Source organism: Pseudopodoces humilis, chromosome 4 (genome assembly GCF_049639895.1).
Source record: "Pseudopodoces humilis isolate 2021_Gansu_Grassland_sample_001 chromosome 4, ASM4963989v1, whole genome shotgun sequence".
NCBI classification, from domain to species: Eukaryota; Metazoa; Chordata; class Aves; order Passeriformes; family Paridae; genus Pseudopodoces; species Pseudopodoces humilis.
This window is the reverse complement of record NC_142203.1, coordinates 9175739-9196586: the sequence shown is the minus strand read 5'-3', so window position 1 is coordinate 9196586 and position 20848 is coordinate 9175739. Positions and strand designations below refer to the sequence as shown.

At 44.8% G+C, this 20848-nt stretch overlaps 1 protein-coding gene and 1 long non-coding RNA gene across 2 annotated transcripts in view; one reads left to right on the top strand and one right to left on the bottom strand.

The window, feature by feature from the left end:
- LOC148184425 (uncharacterized) overlaps positions 1 to 20848 on the bottom strand; it is a 264268-nt gene that overhangs the window by 205720 nt on the left and 37700 nt on the right. The gene's annotated exons all lie outside the window — the stretch shown is intronic.
- LOC148184426 (uncharacterized) lies at positions 14069 to 16039 on the top strand. Its single transcript, XM_088054161.1, is given in 1 exon segment — positions 14069 to 16039. A coding segment is annotated over 1 exon segment (1971 nt).

Genomic DNA, 20848 nt, shown 5'->3' with positions numbered 1-20848 from the left:
GGTGTTGGGCATCTCTGTGGGAAGAGATGTGTGTTCCCAGATAGTCCCTGCAAAGCTGCAGCCTGGATGAGACTGTTCTGCTCAGGGTTGTGGTGGGAGGAGCACATCCCTGTGCCAGGAGCCGGCAGGACTCTTTCCTTAGTGTCCACCCCTGTGTTCAGTGTCACTCCCACATTCAACAGTGTCAGCTTTGACAGATTTAGGACTGCGTTTGAGAAGTCAATCTTCTCCATTGCTGAAAGCCTTTGGGGCCCAGACTGTGTTGTTAGGAATGAGGGATTGAGGGACTAAGCGTGTGAACCACAGAAGTGTTGGAGTACATTCCAAGTGCTTAACTTTGGGATTTTACTTTGTCAATTAAATAGGAACACTACTTGGTTGTCTTACTTTTGGGGCTTTTTTTTACCCTACAGATTTTTGCCACATAAATCCTGGAAATACCCTAGGTCCATAAATGTTTGCCTGGGTCATACATACAGAGCAGCAGCAGCAGAGGGCTCCAAAAAGCACCACTTTGTGATGGATTGTCTGAGTGCTTGGGTGGGGTGGTGAGACTCCCAGCCAGAAATGTGTGCTTTGCGTGTGACTTTGCAGCACACAGCCCTGGGCAGTGCTGGGAGCGAGCTCTGCCCTTACTGACAGCTGTGTTGGCAACAAGGAGAGCCCCTGGCTTTCTGCTGACTGATTTCTTACAGCTCGTGGGGTAAGCCAGGGTCAGAGAATGAGGGCACGTCACCTCATTTGGTGTCTTCTGGTTTTCTGCATTCACGTTTTGCCTCAGCTTTTGTAACAGCTTGAATTTCACTTTGGCCACCTGAATCCTGAGTTTAAAATCTGCTGGCTGGGCACTTTGCCCTCTGTCAGAGACAGCTGCACTTTTCACAGTCTGTTCTTTATTTCACCTTCCTTTGCAAGAATGGAGATTCCTCAGGCCTTTATACAGGGATGTTTAAACAGAGATAAAACTCCATTGGCTTTTCTCCAAAATAGTCTTTGCGAGGTTTTAGGATATTTTCCTTCCCATGTCTCATACAAGGAAAAAAACTCCTCCCTCTTCCCCTGCTCCAAAGGCTCTTGCACAGTTCCTTTGTGCCATTTCTTGTTCTTTATCATTGTTGAATATATTTTTAAATCTCATTGTGATAATGAAGCCAACTGCAGATACGGATAAATGCATATTTGAACGTGAAGCTCATTTTAATATTTACTCTAGTGATAGGGCAGACAAAGCATGTTTTAGTTGTATAAAATGCTTTTAGTTTCTTGGTGTTTTGTTTCAAAAGTAAGATATTTTTTTATCTTGCTCTTTACTTTTATCTACAGAGAATTGAGGCATATATAGGTCCCCTATTTATATAGGTCCTCAATAGAGAACTAATGGCTTTTCACATACATTCACTGTGCATGAAAAGGAACTCTTCATTTGAAAGCAGTCATTTACTCTCCTAGATCAGCTCAGGCAAAAAAAGATACCATTAATTCTGTTCTAGTTGGAATCGATAGTATGTTCTCCAATCCAAGCATAAAAGAGCTAAGACAAGACAGCACAGATGTCCTCAACTGTGGAACATCAATGATGGCAGGGAAGCCATGGGTGCATCTCCTTGGGGAATTATTTAGACTGTTCTTCTTGCTGTCTTGAATTAATCCCAGTGGCAGGACATACTAAAATGAGCTGTGAGTCTTGTCCTGATTCTCCTCTTACCCATCATTTCTGCTTTATTATCTGAATCTTCTGCATATCTCCATGGGAACTTGGCAGTTGTTATGATTACTTTCCCCAGGACAGGTGGGAAGTCTAGTTTTACATGATTGCTTTGGTGCCTAATAAAATACAGACTATGTGCTAAAATGTACCTGCCTGTTAAACAATGCCTACAGTGAATTTGAAATAGGGGTATTTAAATGCAAATGGAAATTTGACATGTCTGCCATTGACCCATGTAATTGGACTGATGATCCCGATGATCCTAGGAGTTTTTATTTTTGGGTGTACACTGAGGAAGAAATATAGCCAAATATCAAAAAATATACATCATTAGAGAGTTTCAGAATAGACGTTTCATCTCCTTTGCCTAATTAAGAAGCCCATGGAAGGACTCCCTTTGTTTCCTCAGTAGCAATACAAGTGGGAAGAGCAAGCCTCATTAGCAAGTCGTTGAGCCTTGAAAGGAAAGGCAGACCAATTAAGGTGACCTGTGTAGGCACACTTCCCCAGCCCACAGAGCAAAGGGACTTTAGAGACTGATACCCGTGGCTCACAAACGTCCTGACAAACGTCCTATTAGGGAGATTCCCTGAGACTTAAATCCTGAAAGAAAGGCACTCCTGAGATAGATGAGTGCAAATGGGAAATATGGGTAGGGACTCACTGTAGTTTTGAGAATACAAACCCTGTTATTTGCTCCTCTTCACTGTTACTTTTGTGATCTCCATTCACGAGCAACTTCACAAATGGGGAAACATAAGACCTGCTAATGTTCCTTTAGAAATGCTACTGACCTCAAGGCCTGGACCTTGCTGAGGGGCATCCTCCTGCAAGCCTGACTCCCTGCATCGAGCACCTTTACTCTCCTGGGTAATTGGGGACTTCAAAGGGGGGTCTTGGAGAATAGAACTGGCTGCTGTTAGATGAGACTTAGCAGAGGCTGCCACTGTGGAAGGAGCACTCAAACTGAAGTCGTGCACTGGAATCACATAATGAGGTGGGAAAGGACCTCGGGTAGTCTTTAGCCCAACCTCCTCTTCAACTGCATCAGCCATGGCAGATTGCTCAGGGCTTTGTCCAGTTTCTCTTGGAAACTCAAAGCAAGGAGAGTGCACAATCTCTTTGGGTCTACACAGGAGCTTCCAGAATCTGCTTAGTTGAAGAAAATATCTGGCCTGATGAACACTACTGTCGCCCTAAAAACTCAGCTTCTGAGCTTGCTGACATAGTTTTCTAAAGACTTTCCCAGGACAGTAACTGCAAACATAGATATGTGTACATTCTTTCTGTTACACGTCTTGTGATGGGCATCTCTCATGGCCAGTGCCGTGCGAAAGTGTTATCCTGACCATCCAATCCCTGGCCGTGGTAAGAAGCCTATAAATCCTGGCAGGAAAAATAAACTCTGCTCTTTCTTTCACCACACCTTGACCTGTGTCCGCATGATCTATTCATCTTCAACGGTAACACACTACTATCACATCTTACAATAAAAAAAAACAAAACAAAACAACAAACCAAAACCAACAAAACCCAGCCAACCTCCAAACCAAACCAACGCTCTGATTGAATTGCAACATTACAAGAACATTAGACTAATATTTTCTATCAAGAGTTATGACCACATGATTGACCTTTCTACCAGATGAAGAGCTGTTTGCACAGCTGATGGGCTGATACAGTGCTTATCCTTCAAAAATCACTGGCCTATGGAACTCCACAATGCTTATTCTAGGATCGTGTTGAACATTAGGCAAGAAGAAGAGGAGAGTAAGCAGCCCAGTTATGCCAGCTTTTCTGCTAATTTGGAAAAAAGCACCAGTTCTTTGGGTGGTCAACTGTGACTTGAGGAGGTCACTGACCACCAGGGACCCATAAAGAGACCCGTGGGACAGAATAACATTTGCACAGTGGAGGAATAACATTAATGATTTGGGGGAAAATTATTATGAGATGTATGTTTATTCCAGGAAAATCAATGGATATGTATGTATAATATAGTATTATTAAAACAAGTTTTTCTATAATCAGGATGCATGATATTTCAGAGGAGATATCCCTTTGTGCATCTGGCTGAATAAAGAATGCCAGCTTTTTAATGCTACATTGGTGTTAAGGACTTCTCTTTTACCAATTTGTGGTAATAACTTGACTCAGAGCAGACAAACTAAACCACCTAATCATCTTGTGGCAATTTTGCCAGTACCGTATTTGTGTAAGGTTGTGCCTTTATAAAAGTTTCTTTCTATGGAAAATGTACAGAAGTTTTCTTTGTACAGCTCCCAGCCCTGCCCCAGCACACCCATGTGCACAGACACACACACACACACAACTCACACCCTCTAGGATATTTTTATAAGAAGCATTTGTTCATGATAAATGTCTTGTTGGAAGCAATAGTTGTTTCTCACTACCTGAAGAAAGAAGAATGAGAGCAGAAGAAATTTCCTCCCTTACCCAGTAGATAATTGTCCTGTTGGGATCAGACTTTTTGCAGAAATTACTCTGCTCCCCACATTCAGCCTTAGAGAGGTCTGAGCTTTGTTCCCTGAGAATGGGGGAGATGAGGGCAATGCAAGGAGTCAAAAAGAACATTAAAAGAGTTGAATTTTGCCCATAACTCCATTACATCTTCAGCTCAAGGAAGCTGTGGAGGTCAGGCCCATGTGTTAAAATAATTCACAGCTCAGAGAGAGGGACAGGAGTGCCTTGCCTAGGTGGCAGAGATGTAGAGTCTGAGTGCAGCAAGCCAAGGCAATGGCTGGAGATTTAAATGCAGAGCTGCACTTCCAGCATTCACTGCTCTCATCATGATAAGGTGACTGGTACTGACAGCTTTCCTTTTCTTTTTTTCTGCAAACCAAGGCTATCAGTGTTTCTGTGTTTGAATTAATGAGAAGGATAGAGTTTAGGTTTGTGGTTTAATGGAGAGCAAAGCAGTGTCCAAATTCAACTGATTTAATTTTTGTTTTGTTGACATTTTTTCTATGATAAGTGTGAAAGTCAAGGACATCTTTTTGGAAGTGCTCAGAATCCAGGATCTTTGACTTTGCTTTGGTAGTAGCCCAGTGACCCCCCCCAGAGCCTGTTTGGCTTGAACTGAGTAAGCAAAGATGTGGGCTCTTTCAGCCTTTCTTTTTTTTTAGAGAGAAAAAACCCAGACTCAAACCTAATTCAACCTGTGTTGAATCCTCTGAAAAACTGGATGTATTGAAGAAGTAACACTTTGTGATACTTGTGCTATCAAAATATGCAAATTTTACAATTGATTCAGACACTTGTTAATCCAGACCAGTAATGGTCTTATTAATATTTTAACACCATTGATGTAAATAAAATTACTGGAAACTCTGGCTTCAATCTTCAATTGAATATGAGAATATTCATTTGGGGGAGGAACAGAATGCATTTACACAGTTCTATTATGTTTATTTGCTTTATAGCATTCTTTGTAATTGTGGGAGTGAAAGAAAGACCAGATTTATTCCCAACTGTAGAATATATATAGGACAGTATTAGACTCTTTGTCAATATTCATATTTTGCTTTATAAATAACTTTATTAAATTTATGCTTTATAATAAATTTTACCAAGCAGGCTTTCAGTTCAATTACAGCAACTGCTTTTCAGCAAGCTAGATGGAGAAAGCATTCACTTAGGAAAGCAAGTGTTCCAGATACTCTGTCCATTCTTCCACCTGAGTGAACTCCTTGCAGTTTAATAACTGCAGTATCATATAATGAAACTATCAGCTGCTGTATAAAGGTATAAAAGGTTAATTTATTAAGGTTAATGCCTTCATTCCAGCACCACTGCTGTATCTGGAACTACATTTTCAAATGTGCTCACATTTCAGTGTGCCAGGTTCTCTCAGTTACTGAGGGATCTCAGACTCCTGGCACCAGAGGACTGCCCCAACAGGGATTTCACCAGGCACTGTTTGGAAGCAAGACCTGGGAAGATGCGGTTGTTTCCCAAAGTCACCGTAGGCTTGCTTGGTGCAGGTTTCATCACTTCCTCTGATGAGAGCCCCTCAGGGCTTCAGGGTTGCACAGGTGCCTGCCTTGGCCTCTTGTTGGGTGGGGGAGAACCCTGGGGGCTGTGGGCTCTCCTCTTTTGAGCACATCAAGACTCCCTGTGAGACTGGTCCCAGCCCTGTACCTGGCTGCAGATACTGCCCTGGGCGGATGGACCTGCCAACACTGCCTGCTCTGGCTCCTCCTGGGGCTGGTCCCCCTCTGTGGGAATGGGCACAGGTAGGCAGTGCCTGCGACCCCCTTGGAGGGTGGCCCCTGATGTTTCTGCTTCCTCCTCCACATTTAATCCTGCTGGGATGCTGGCAGAAATCCTCTCCCAGGAGCTGCTGGACCTGGAGCTGGAGCTGGAGCTGGTGCTAGCCACAAGGCTGTTAGTCTCCTCCCTGCCAGTGTGGAAAAGCAGCAGCCTCTGGGCCTCCTCACTGCACTTGGCCACAATGACAGTGATGAGGCAATGGACCAGCGGTGCTGTGTGCTCTCCAAGACAGTTCTGCAGTGTCTGGACCAAGTTCTCCACATTCAGACCATGGAGGCAGAGATGATACAGGATGCTGCCCTGTGCAATTTGTGCCAGCCACCACTGGTCCTGGAATATTGCCTCCAGCCTCTCACACAGCCAGTGCCGCACAGCATCCAGGAGGTGCTGTCTTTGTTGGAACAGTCTTGCCCACACCTCAGGCAGGAGGCCACCCACAGGCTCCTTCCCTGCAGCCTTCTGCTCAGCTGGGGACAGTGTTCCCCGTGGAGAAGGTGCAGGGGACACCAGAGGGCCATGCGGGCTGTTTTCATCCAGGAGGATGGGAGCTGCCTCTGTGTGGCTGCTGGTCTCTGATGACTCTTCAGGGGAGATGACAGCAAACAGCAGATAGCCCTGTTCACCCCACTCAGAAAACCTGACAGTCTCTATTAGTGTCCTGCAGAGTGGGCAGGATGGATTTGTCTGTGTCCACCACAGGATGCAGCCCAGGCAGAACTGGTGGTGATAGAGCAGACCAGAAGCCATGTCCTTTGGAGTGTCCTGGCAGATGAGGCAGTTGCTGTAATTTTCTCTGGCCATTTTTGTGCTTGGCAGACTTTTGGGGAAAGCTGAGGTTCAGGAGCTTCTCCTTTCCATTGGCATCACTCTGCAGGAGAAGCTGGAGTCACTGACTGTCCCAGGGAGGGGAGCAAAGAATGGCCAGGCCCCTGAAGAAGAACACTCTCCCACCTCCCTAAGTCCCATCACCCACCCCATGGTCACCCTGCAGGGACGTTTTCCTGCACAGCTCACTCTCAATGCTGCACCTGCAGTGCCCAGCTGCCCCAGCCAGGCAGGGCAGGGAAACAGGAGTAATGGCTCTAGGATGGGCACTGAGAGCTGTTGATGGCAGACCCCAACACACCACCAGTGCTGGGAAAAGCCTGGTTTGACTCTGCAGATCCCAGAGTCCTCCTCAGCCAGAGTCAATTCTTGGGCCGGATTGGTGCAGTTACTCCTGGAGCCCAAATAAAATCAGCAATAGATGTGTTATCACAATCTGCCACTTGGGATGTCACCCTCCAGAGCCTGATGTCACAATGTGATGTTCCCCACTAGAGGTGCACAGTGCCAGGAAAGAAAAGAAAATAATTTCTTGTTTTGAACTTCTACATTTTTGTGTTGCTCTCCCTTGGTCACCCGTGTCATGCATCCATGGCTGTGCTTCTTGTTTCTGCCCTGATACATTGCCAAGGTGTCCCATGAGCAGGAATGTGGTGGGAGCAGTCAACATGGACTGCCTGTGGCTGGATGATGTCTCCTTCCCTCACTGCCTTTTCCTGTGCAATGCCAGGATTTGGAGTACTTGTGTGGAGGTGGCCAGCCCTGGGTCAGAGGGAAGATCCCCTCCAGCTGTAGGCTGTCGCCCTGAAAACTCAGTTTTTCGATCTTGTTGACACAGTTTTTATAGACTTTCCCAGGACAGTGACTGTAAACATAGATTTGTACACATTCTTTCTGATACACGTCTTTTGATGGACATCTCTCACGGCCAGTGTGGTTGGGAAGGTGTTATCCTGACTACCCAATCCCTGGCCATGGTCAGAAACCTATAAATTCTGAGAGAAGTAATAATGCTCTTCCTTCCTTTCACCACACCTGAAGCTGCGTCTGTGTGACTCATTTTGTGTCCAGCAGCAACAGACTAGTGCTGTACTTGTAACTTAAGTTTGTAGAAAAGTAACTTTGGTATATGAAGTATCTTTCCAGGGTGAGAAGTGAGATTTTGGAAATTAGCTGTAATTTTATATGGGGCATCTTCTGGGAAAGATTCACTTGGATTTTTGAGGTATAGGCTACTCCTAAGAATCCCGATGCAGCCTTCTCGGGAATGGTTGTGGAGGTTGAGGTCTCTTCTGTAGGGACCCAAACTCTTGGGAATTCTGATGCAGCTTTCTCTGAGGAAGTTGTGGAGGTTGTAGTACATTGATTTGGGGGTTTCATTCCTTTGCTTTGCTGTGAAGAGCCAGAATTGGCAGGTTCAAGTCCTGATGCCAATTCTGCAGCTGCTGCCTTGTGGGGATGGTGTTGGCCCTATGTAGAAACTTCAGGAGAAAATTACTGTCCCAGGTGGCCAGTGTAAAAAAGATATTTTGTTGTCCTTCCTTGCTTAATTTGTTAGTTGCCTTTCTATCCCTGGGGTGGACTTTGTGCAAATAAATGGGACAGGGAACAATTAGTTACTAAAAAGGTTCAAGCAGAAGCATTGCTTGCCACTGAAATCAATCATGTCCAAAAGCAAAACCACTGTAGTAAAAAAAAAATAAAACCCATAAGGTTAATTGTTCCAGGGCAAAAAGCAGAAGCCTACTAAAACCCTGAAAGAAAGGCAACTCAAATGCCTAAACCACTCCCTAATTCACAGGCTGGCAATTCTTGTAAAACTTGTAGAGGCAGTCTCACGTCCTCCACAATCATGAAGTCAAAAGGAGGAAACCCCACTGAAAAACTGTGGGAAACAACAAAAGTGGTGCAACAAGCACTTCATAGAATAAAAGCTGAAACTCTACCTAAATAAGTTAATGCAATTAATAACTTATTTCATTCAGGCACATTTCACCAGGGAAGTCTGTTTCTTTTCATTTTTCTAGGAGTGTCAAACACCCCTGCATTGAAGATAAGGAAAACTAATTTGGAAGCAGAAAAGCTGCCAGCAGCAAATTCACACCGAAATGTGATAATCATTTCTTTACTTAGACTCTGACACTTTGTGTTAGCTGCAAGAAACTTTTGCTTCTTTTCAATAATTGGTCTATATTGGAACCTACCAACACATGAGATGGAACTGCATGAAAAGCAATTACATTTAAATTGTCACCATAATTGCTTGCATTGTCAGTTTGGAAGTGTTTGTAATGTGTTGGTGTTTTTATTCCAAGTGACTTGCTGGGAAATTGAATATTAGTAAAAGTACTCTACGTATTCTTAGGTTTGATTTTTTGCTCAGCTTGTTTTGTCTTTTTACTGAAAAATAGAGTGAGAATAGATTTTATGGGTGTATAATTTGTACAATTTTATCCTGAGAGTTAATATAAGAATTTATATGTATTTGAAATCATACAAATATATATTAACCTTCCCAGTTCTGCCTCCGAAGGCTTTAGAATTATTTTGATTTGGCTAATTTTTTTGAGTTACTAATTAGTGAACTAAAGAATCTCAACAAAATACCAAAATGTTACATGAAAAATAGTAGTCCCCCTTCTTAAACCAGGAGGGATAACTATGTACTGAAAAGAAAATATGAATAAAATACAAAAAAGCCTTCTACCAAATTTCAAGACAGCCAAATATCCCTAACATACCATTGAGTTTCCTATGTCCCAGAAGAACATTTTCATTTTACTTTGCTTCTTTTATTTATGCTAATCAGTGTGGTGACTATAGCACATTCCACAATGCCCATGCTTCTCAGTTGTAGGTGCAGAAGGTGATGAGGGCAATTTCCTCACTAAAATTCAAAAGGAAAAAGGTACTTGGGATGATAGAACTAAGTTTAAAAGGGAATTAATTTTGTTTTTATCTCACCAATAATAAAGCCACAGTTTCTGTTTGTGTCAAAATTAAATTACAACAGTGCTATCATTGGTCTCCTGGAAAACACAGCAAAGTCCTGATGTAAAGATATGTTTGCATCAGAACCCTTTGTAGGAAAATGTTGTGACAGGACCTTTCACCCCTGCAGCTTATCTGCAAACCAGGTTGGAATAGCTTGCCTTTTGTAGAGTTATCTCTGCTGAGAACATCCTTAGCCAGCAATAAACATCCTACTTTGAATGCATGGGAAAGGATAAGCAAAAGTTCTGACAGGCAGATACAGCACTTTTATGAACTATAGAAGACCACTATAATTTTCATAAAATCAGAAATCTCTTACACACTCTCTGGGTGTGTGGGGAGTTCTCCTTGAGGTTCAAATGTCAATGTTGAGTTACTCTCCTAGAAGCTGAGTGAAAAAAGGCTTCTGCACACAACCGTAGCAATGGGGAACAAAGTCCCATGGACCTCTTTATTCATCTGAAGAAGATCCTTTTATTGTAGCAAACTGCAGGTCGCGTGGTCAGGGAGAGCTGGTTGAGGTTGAACACCGGTTGAGTGCCGTTTGGTGGTGAGGCAGTGATTGGTTGGGGAGATGCCAGGACCATATGAGCAGGAAGCTGATTGGATGCAGGGACACGTGAGCAACAACGCTGCAGCTGCAGCAGCCAATGAGTGCCTTCCAGTCAGCAGAACTTAACAATTTTAATATACTTAATAGAGGTAAAAAATATTCTTATCTCCTACACAACTAATAATAATCAACTATATCAATCAAATATGGTAATCAACTATTATTTATTAGTAAGTGGCATTGGCTCCTAATCTATATTATTTCTTTGCTACCTGTAATATATTTATTATCATGCACTGTCTTATGAATCTACTAGTAGTGTTTCTTTTGTTTATGCTGGGTACTGAGACCTCTGCTTAGTCTGCTCTTCCTTGTGTTTATCCAATAAATATTTCATGTTGTGATAGACTTGATCTGTCATTAATAAGAACTTGTGAATGAGAGTGGGTTTGGGGGTGCTGGCTGCCTCAATAAAGCTGTTTCCTACTTCCAGAAAACTGGGCAAAGGCAGGGACTTATCTAAATTCTCCCATCTCCATTCATAACAAATGTTTTGTGTGTTAATTTTGTATCATAAAAGCTAATTTCTCATAATGTTTAAAATTACCCAGCAGAGCAGGAATATTACCTATAAAATTCTTCCAACTCTACGTAAATGTGTGACTTGATCTTCTCGAGTGTGGCCCGGCTAGCTCAGTGATGAGGTTTCTCTTCACTCGAGTTTCGAGCCAGCATATGTTTGTGGGGTTCACTGATTTTCTTCAAGAATCCAAGTCTATAGAGCGAGTAAAGAAATCAGGGGGGGACTCTCTCTCTGGTTTGCATTCCACAGTTTATTTCTGTGAAGGGGAATCCAAAGAACGAGAGACAAAGGATTTGGGGTCTGGGGGGGTCTCTTTTAACAGGGTTTCTCAGAGGGAGGGAACATCTGAGAGGGAACCAATTATTTTTCTCAGTTAGTACATCTTACAAACTTTCTACAAATCAAGGTTACACACACCAAGATAAGAAATAACAGACACCAACTTCTTCAAATGCCCACAAAGATGTAGGAGTATTCTGTACAGAGGGGCAGAGGGGGAGAGAGGGGGGGCTTGGTTTCCTGGCAACACAGGGGGGAAAGAAAGGGAAGGCAAGGTAAGCATGCCCTCTCAGCTTCCATAGTTTAGAGGCATTCTGGGACAGGAAAAAGTTACAAACTTCCGTGTAGGAAAGAAGAGTTCTCTTCTCCCAACCCCGTGCTTTCCTGGGCTAAAGAAACTTCAAGCAGCTGGAAATGCCAGCGGGGTCCTCTCTTTACTCTATCCGGCCTCTCGCCGTGGGGCTGAGGAGAGAAACTTCAGTAACCATGGTAACTTGACGCCAGGTAAACAGGAGAAAGAGAAGCTGGGGGGGAATCACAACTAAAAGATGGGAAAAGATACATTTCAGGCTATCAACTACAACAAATGTGGTCGAGAGGAAAACGCACATCCTTAACAAATCCATTCACATTTATTCCAGGGTGCAAGTTAATCAATTATCCTACAAGAGCCAGGAATCTTTTTCCATTTCTTTCTCTTCCTCCTTCTCTCTTTTCCCCCCTCTCTCTCTCTCTCTCTCTCAGTCTCTCACTCTCTCTCTCTCATATTCACTATCGAATAAAATCCATATATAGACATTGGCGTAATGTCTCATTTGCACCTTAATTAGGCAGAGGAATTTCTAATAACTTTAGAAACCATATCATAACAACCATGGAGGTGCAAAGACCTGTAGTGATAGAATAAGGAAGGGGTAATGACTTTAAACAGAAAGAAGGTAGGCTTAGATTAGGAAGAAATTATTTACTATGAGGGAGGTGAGGAATAGGTTGGCCAGAGCAGCTGTGGTTGCCACATCACTGGAAGTGTTTAAGACCAGGCTGGAGAGGCCTTTGCGAGATCTATCAAATGGAAGGTGTCCTGCCCAGGGCCAATGGGTTGGAGATGATTTTTAAAGTCTCTTCCAACTCAAACTATTCTGTGATTCTATACCTGATTAAATTTGCTCAGCCTACCCCATTAGAGAGATATTCAATCTTCATTCCAGAAACACTTGGAGAACAGGATTCTCTGTGAAGCATTATATGTACAGAGTCAAACTGTAAACAGGTTGAAAGTGAAAAATAGGTGACCTAAGAGTATTGCAGAGGACTAGTTACTACATGTGTCAAGTCAACAGCAGTGAGGGAAAAAGCTACTTCCTCATGGGGGCAGCCAGCAGTACTCTTAGAGCAGCAGAGAAAAGACAGGAGAGAAGTTAGTAAATCAGTAAGGGCTAGCCACTGGGAAAATGAAATTACTCCCATATTTTCCAGGAAATTTCATGCTGAATTACAACATGTTGGACCCCAGGGTCATGGAACAAGGAGGGTCAGCTGCCTTGCAAGGGGTGGAGAGACAGGAGCGGGTCATGGCAACAACATAGGCAGGGACAGTGGCTCAGCCCTGTCTGCAGCTACCCTGCAGTTATTCCTTCCTGAGAATCTCTCTACAAGGTAACTAGCAGGAAGGGGCAGCCTTCAGCTGCACATCAGTACCTGCCATATGACCCTCAGCCCCAACAAAACCTTCAGGAGAGAGGATACACCCAGGGCTGTGACAGTTCCTGTGAAACTCACAGTATAACAGTTCCAACCAGTCAGATGTCAATTGACACTGTCAATAAGGTACCAGGAACAAAAAAGCAATCAGAAGTGTTGCAGGTTCAGTATTTACCCCTACATTTCATAATTATCAGCATTAATTATCACAGACCTACTTTCTGCATCCCACAGATGAGTTGGTGAATACTCACATGTCTTTAGAAAAAGACAAAAAGGGTCTTCAAAAAGTTTGAAAATCTATTCATGGAAGTGCAGAAGAACTGTTTAGACTTCATCCTACATGAACTGAATGAAAAATCTTGTCTGGGTGTCCTGGGTTGATTATGATGTTAAATTGTATCCCCATTCGTCCACCTAACCCAGACACAGGTTTTGTATTCTTAAAATTCCATCTCAGAGTAAAAGTGAGTGGAAAAGAAGCACCGAGTCTGTTATCAGAGACTGTGCTTGCTCCCCCCGCATCGGGAGTTTTGACTACAGCACAGACAGACAACAAGAGACAGATCGCCTTGGCTTTCCAACTAGCCGGAGCAGAGAGGTCTTCCTGGACTGTTTTCTTTCCCTTTTTCTGAAACGAATCGAACCTGCTCTGGACTGGGGACTCGGGGGAGCACCGGGAGCTTGCACCCGTGGACTACCGGGAGCCCAGCCTGGGCAGCGGCATTTTCCAGCGCCAGAAGGACTGATAACAGAGCGAACACCCACAGGAAAGAGACCCTCTGAAGTTTGTCATCTCTTCTGAAGGGCGAGAGGTTTTGTAATTTGATATCGTTCATTTTTGTGCTGGGTAGTGCTGTGCCTGTGAAATAAACAGGTTTTTTTCCACTTCTCTCAGAGAAATCTCTTCCCGGACCGGTTGGGGGGTGGGAAAAAAAGGGCCACGTGGGTTTGCTTCCCAGGGGGAGCCCCACTGGAGGTTTTCTCCCAAATTTTGCCCTAAACCAGGACAAATACATTCATTGGCGCCCAGCGCGTGGCACGAGAGAGTGGAAAAACCCTGTACTAATGGTACTGAAGTGGCAATTACTTTGTATTGGGATAAGATAAAGCAGTCCCTAGCCATCCAGCCATGCTGCTTGAATTAATAATGTCTTTTGGGGTGCAGGCCTTCATGTGTTTCTGGTCACTAGGTTTTTTTGAGGTTTTAATACCTTTATGGTCCCTTGGTTTATTTTCTTATCCACAACTAGCCCCGGTATTGTCCCTAACACATAGCTTTTACAGTAGAGGGGCACGGATTAGAATAGCTATTGGGCTGGGCCTAGTGATTATGATTTCTAAGAAGTTTATTCAGGTGCTGCAGTCTGTTCCAAATATAAAGGATTCATGGGTATGGTTATGCACCCAGTTTGTTAGAGGAGGAGCAGGGAATGAGGCTTTTCAACCTTTCCTTTCCTTCTTCTCCTCTGAATCGGTTACATCACTATTGGCGAGTGTTCAGTTTCCCCTGAATGTTAAAGAGACCATCTTTCTGGCATTTAATCTGGTAAGTTTCCTCTATACAGTCTCCAGCCTCTCTAGAATGAGGGCTGAGATTTCTAGAGGGACTGATGAGACCCCTGAACCAAGCATGGAAAGTCCTGAGTGGGGTGGAGAATGGGAGGATATGGGCCAAATCTTGAAGGAATTTTCTGACCCTGTAGTTTGGGACTTTCCACATGAACAAATTCTGAATCCAGCTGAGGTGGGGAAATATCTGAAAGAGAAGTGTCAGGATAATTCCAAAGAAAAAAAGATCATTGCAGTAAGCTGGGCCCTGGCATATGCGTACCGTACATTGCTAGATACTGTAGGGCAGCAAACAGAAGGAAGGGGACAGGGAGGTAAATCAACAGCTACCCCAATTACTCAGGCTGCAGCCAACCTCCCAGTTACAAAGCTGGTAGCTAAACCAGACAGCAAGCCTCAACCAATGGCTGTTGCTACTAGCACAAGAAGTGGAAAGTGCACAGATAAAACTGATCGACCAGTGGATGATGATGATGATGATGCAGGAGAAGGACCCTCAACGCCTCCTGACACAAAACCAAGAGTCAAAGCAACTGGAACAAGATCAGAAGCTAATATTGAGTCTTTTTCTCTGAAAGATCTTCGTGGCCTGAGGAAGGACTACACTCGACGACCTGATGAATCTATAATTAGTTGGTTAGTCCGTCTGTGGGACGCCGCAGGTGAAGCTACAATTCTGGATGGCACTGAAGCGAGGCATCTGGGATCCCTGTCACATGATCCGGTTATCGACCAGGGGATGATGAGGGGGGCTAACCCTCGCAGTCTCTGGGCACGGGTCCTTGAAAGTGTAGCCCAAAGATATCTGTGTGTAGATGATCTCTACATGCAGCAAACGCAGTGGAAAACCATCGAACAAGGGATCCAACGCCTGAGAGAAATGGCAGTGGCAGAGAGTGTTTTTTCAGATGACATACCAACTAAGAATCCAGACTTGGTGCCATGTACATCCGTGATGTGGCGAAAATTGGTATGACTTGGGCCACAAGAAGATGCATCTGCTTTAGCAATGATGAAACGGGATGAAAGGGAGGAGACCGTGCTGGATATGGCGAAGAAGCTTCGAGCATACGCAGATGCCATGCATGGCCCCACACATGCAAGAATTGCAGCTGTGGAAACACGTCTGCAGAAATTAGAGGATAAGATAGAGGAGAATCACAAGAAACTTAGAGATGAGATTAAAGAGGACCTTCTCCAAATCTCAGCAGTACAGATCAGAGGTCCTGGCACTCAACGCAGACGTTCCCCCGATCGGGAGAGAAGGTATACCCCACGAGCTGAGCTGTGGTTCTTCCTGCGTGATTGCGGAGAGAACATGAGGAGATGGGATGGGAAATCTACTGCAGCTCTGGCACAACGGGTGCGTGAATTGAAGGAGGAGAAGAGTCACAAAGGAAGTTCCACCAAAAGGGAAGCAGCTCCAGTTGCACGTAGCCGAACTGCCAGGTATGATGATGATGACATGTCCGATCCCCTTGAAGGAACATCCAAGACATATACCAAAGGAAAGAAGGATAACCAGGCTTAGAGGGGCCCTGCCTCTAGCCAGGTAGAGGCTAGGGAAAATCGTGTTTTTTGGACTGTGTGGATTTGTTGGCCTGGCACATCAGAACCACAAAGATATGAGGCCTTGGTTGACACAGGTGCACAGTGCATGCTAATCCCATCAAGACATGTAGGGGCAGAATCTGTTTCTATTGCTGGCGTGACAGGGGGATCACAGGATTTTACCTTGGTGGAAGCAGACGTGAGCCTGACGGGAAATGAGTGGAAGAAACACCCCATTGTGACAGGCCCAGAGGCCCCATGCATTTTGGGCATAGATTACCTCCGAAGTGGGTATTTCAAAGACCCAAAAGGATTCAGGTGGGCATTTGGAATAGCTGCTGTGGAGACAGAGGGTGTCCAGCAACTGAACACCTTGCCTGGACTGTCCGAGAATCCATCTACAGTAGGACTTCTGAAGGTGAAAGAACAATAAGTACCAATTGCCACCTCGACGGTGCACCGCCGACAATATAGAACAACTCGAGATGCTGTGATCCCCATCCACAAGAAGATCAGAGAGCTGGAGAGCCAAGGGGTGGTCAGCAAAACCCACTCACCCTTCAACAGCCCCATCTGGCCTGTGCGTAAATCTGAAGGAGAATGGAGATTGACTGTGGACTATCGTGCATTGAATGAAGTGACTCCACCGCTGAGCACTGCCGTGCCGGACATGCTGGAGCTCCAGTATGAGCTGGAGTCCAAGGCAGCGAAGTGGTACGCCACTATTGACATTGCCAATGCATTTTTCTCCATTCCTCTGGCAGCAGAATGCAGGCCTCAGTTTGCCTTCACCTGGAGGGGAGTGCAGTACACCTGGAACCGACTGCCCCAGGGGTGGAAGCACAGCCCCACCATTTGCCATGGACTGATCCAGGCTGCCCTGGAAAAGGGTGAGGCTCCAGAACATCTACAGTACATAGATGACATCATTGTGTGGGGGAACACAGCAGCAGAAGTGTTTGAGAAAGGAAAGGAAATCATCCAGATCCTCCTGGAAGCTGGTTTTGCCATCAAGAAGAGCAAAGTTAAGGGACCAGCTCGTGAGATCCAGTTCCTGGGGGTAAAGTGGCAAGATGGACGGCGTCAGATTCCTACTGATGTCATCAACAAAATCTCTGCAATGTCTCCACCAACCAATAAGAAGGAAACACAAGCTTTCTTAGGTGCCATAGGGTTTTGGAGAATGCATATTCCTGAATACAGTCAGATTGTGAGCCCTCTTTACCTGGTCACTCGGAAGAAGAATAATTTCCATTGGGGCCCTGAGCAGCAGCAAGCCTTTGCTCAGATCAAACAGGAGATCGCCCATGCAGTAGCCCTTGGCCCAGTCAGAACAGGACCAGATGTGAAGAACGTGCTCTACTCTGCAGTTGGGAACAATGGCTTGTCCTGGAGCCTCTGGCAGAAAGTGCCTGGGGAGACTCGAGGCCGACCATTAGGATTTTGGAGTAGAAGCTACAGAGGGTCCGAAGCCCACTACACCCCAACAGAAAAAGAAATTTTAGCAGCCTATGAAGGAGTCCAAGCTGCCTCTGAAGTGATTGGCACTGAAGCACAACTCCTCCTAGCACCCCGACTGCCAGTGCTAGGATGGATGTTCAAGGGAAAGGTTCCTTCCACCCATCATGCAACCAGTGCCACATGGAGCAAGTGGATTGCTCTTATCACGCAGCGCGCCCGTATTGGTAAACTGAATCACCCTGGGATTTTGGAGATAATTACAAACTGGCCTGAAGGTGAAAATTTTGGTCTCACAGATGAAGAACAAGAGGAAGTGACAAGGGCTGAAGAAGCTCCACCATATAACCAGCTGCCCGCAGAAGAAACACGCTACGCTCTTTTCACTGATGGTTCCTGTCGCATCGTAGGGATGAACCGGAAGTGGAAAGCAGCTGTATGGAGCCCCACACGACAGGTCGCAGAGGCCACTGAAGGAGAAGGTGGATCAAGTCAACTTGCTGAACTCAAAGCTGTTCAACTGGCCCTGGACATTGCTGAAAGAGAGAGGTGGCCAAAGCTCTACCTCTACACGGATTCATGGATGGTGGCCAATGCTCTGTGGGGATGGTTGGAGAGGTGGAAAGAGGCTAATTGGCAGCGTAGAGGAAAACCAATTTGGGCTGCTAAAGAGTGGAAAGATATTGCTACCAGGGTAGGGAGACTACCAGTGAAAGTCCGCCACGTAGATGCCCATGTCCCCAAGAGTAGAGCTAATGAGGAACACCAAAATAATAAGCAGGTAGATCAGGCTGCAAAGATACAAGTGTCAAAAATAGATTTGGATTGGGAACATAAGGGAGAGTTGTTCCTAGCCCGATGGGCTCATGATGCCTCAGGTCATCAGGGTAGAGATGCCACCTATAAGTGGGCACGAGACCGAGGGGTGGATTTAACCATGGACAGCATTTCTCAGGTTATCCATGACTGTGAGACATGTGCTGTGATCAAACAGGCCAAGCGGTTGAAGCCTCTCTGGTACGGTGGGCGGTGGTCCAGATACAAGTATGGGGAGGCCTGGCAGATCGACTACATCACACTGCCCCAAACTCGCCAAGGCAAGCACTACGTGCTCACAATGGTAGAAGCCACCACAGGATGGTTGGAAACCTACCCTGTGCCTCATGCCACTGCCCGGAACACCATCCTGGGACTTGAAAAGCAGGTCCTTTGGAGGCATGGCACCCCTGAGAGGATTGAGTCAGACAATGGGACTCATTTCAAGAATAACCTTATAAACAGCTGGGCTAGAGAACATGGCATTGAGTGGGTGTACCATATCCCCTACCATGCACCAGCAGCCGGGAAAGTGGAGAGGTACAATGGACTGTTAAAAACTACCTTAAAGGCACTGGGTGGAGGATCTTTTAAAAATTGGGAGCAACATCTAGCAAAGGCCACCTGGTTAGTCAACACCAGAGGTTCTACCAACCAAGCAGGTCCTGCCCAGTCTGAGTCTTTACATGTAGTAGACGGAGACAAAGTCCCAGTGGTACATGTCAGAGGTCTGCTAGGGAAGACAGTTTGGGTCAATTCTACCTCGAGCACAGACAAACCCATTCGTGGGGTTGTCTTTGCTCAAGGACCAGGTTGTACATGGTGGATAATGCAGAGAGATGGAACAACACGATGTGTACCTCAGGGAGACCTGATCATTTGGTAAAAGGTTACTGCCATTGTCTGTACATTAAACCACGCAGACATGAAATAGAAGGAAATGTGTGCTTGTATTTTTTGGGTGGAACGGAGGGGAAGTTTCTATGTATGTAAATGTGTGCAGAGTTGGAATGTTAGTTTTGGCAGTAAGTCGACGATATGGGGATAAGGGGTGGAATGTCCTGGGTTGATTATGATGTTAAATTGTATCCCCATTCGTCCACCTAACCCAGACACAGGTTTTGTATTCTTAAAATTCCATCTCAGAGTAAAAGTGAGTGGAAAAGAAGCACCGAGTCTGTTATCAGAGACTGTACTTGCTCCCCCGCATCGGGAGTTTTGACTACAGCACAGACAGACAACAAGACACAGATCGCCTTGGCTTTCCAACTAGCCGGAGCAGAGAGGTCTTCCTGGACTGTTTTCTTTCCCTTTTTTGAAACGAATCGAACCTGCTCTGGACTGGGGACTCGGGGGAGCACCGGGAGCTTGCATCCGTGGACTACCGGGAGCCCAGCCTGGGCAGCGTCATTTTCCAGCGCCAGAGGGACTGATAACAGAGCGAACACCCACAGGAAAGAGACCCTCTGAAGTTTGTCATCTCTTCTGAAGGGCGAGAGGTTTTGTAATTTGATATTGTTCATTTTTGTGCTGGGTAGTGCTGTGCCTGTGAAATAAACAGGTTTTTTTCCACTTCTCTCAGAGAAATCTCTTCCCGGACCGGTTGGGGGGTGGGAAAAAAAGGGCCACATGGGTTTGCTTCCCAGGGGGAGCCCCACTGGAGGTTTTCTCCCAAATTTTGCCCTAAACCAGGACACTGGGCTACTCTGAAACATTCAAAACCTCACTTTCACAAGCGTAATTAAATAGTACTTGGGTTTTTGAATATAAATTTCCACCTTTTCACTACTAGATGTCATCATCCTCTGTGATGTTACAGTAGGTTTGTTCAGAGCAATATCTGTTCAACATTTGAATTTTATATGCAAAACACACATACAGAAGTAAAGTTTTAAATGTTTTTATGTTCAAATTTTACCTAGCAATTACTTTCCTTTTTCTGTATTCCTAATCCTTATAAATAGTATCACAAAATGATTCACTCCTTATTATTACAGAATAGGTATCCTGTGTGGTTAAAATGTGCAAACATGTGCAAAATGTAACGAGCCATTTTTTAACCTTTTAAATTATCACTGCAACCCTGGAAACTTAAGAAGCAGCTGTATTTCATTTACTTCCATAGTGATGGGTTGTCTCACAAATTTTGCCTTGAGTATAGCCTTTGAGTGGACTGAAATGTGTCTTTGTCACACTTCAAATACAATAGCTCATTGATGAGGGTTGGAAGTGTAAATGAAGGGCAGCTGATGCACTGAAACATGTCAATTTTCAGACCTAACTTAATGTCAGATGTTCTGATTGAACAGGAACTGGTAAATGCCACTATTTCCAACTGCTTTAGAGTATGATACATGTGGGAGAGTACAATGCAACTTAAGGGTTTTGATGATCTCTCAATACAGTTCTGGATGCACACCTGATTCTTTCCTAATAATGCAAGACCAAAATCTGAAAAATCAGACTGAAATTACAAAGGCTTTGAAGAGCCTGAATTGAGTAATGAGTTATATTG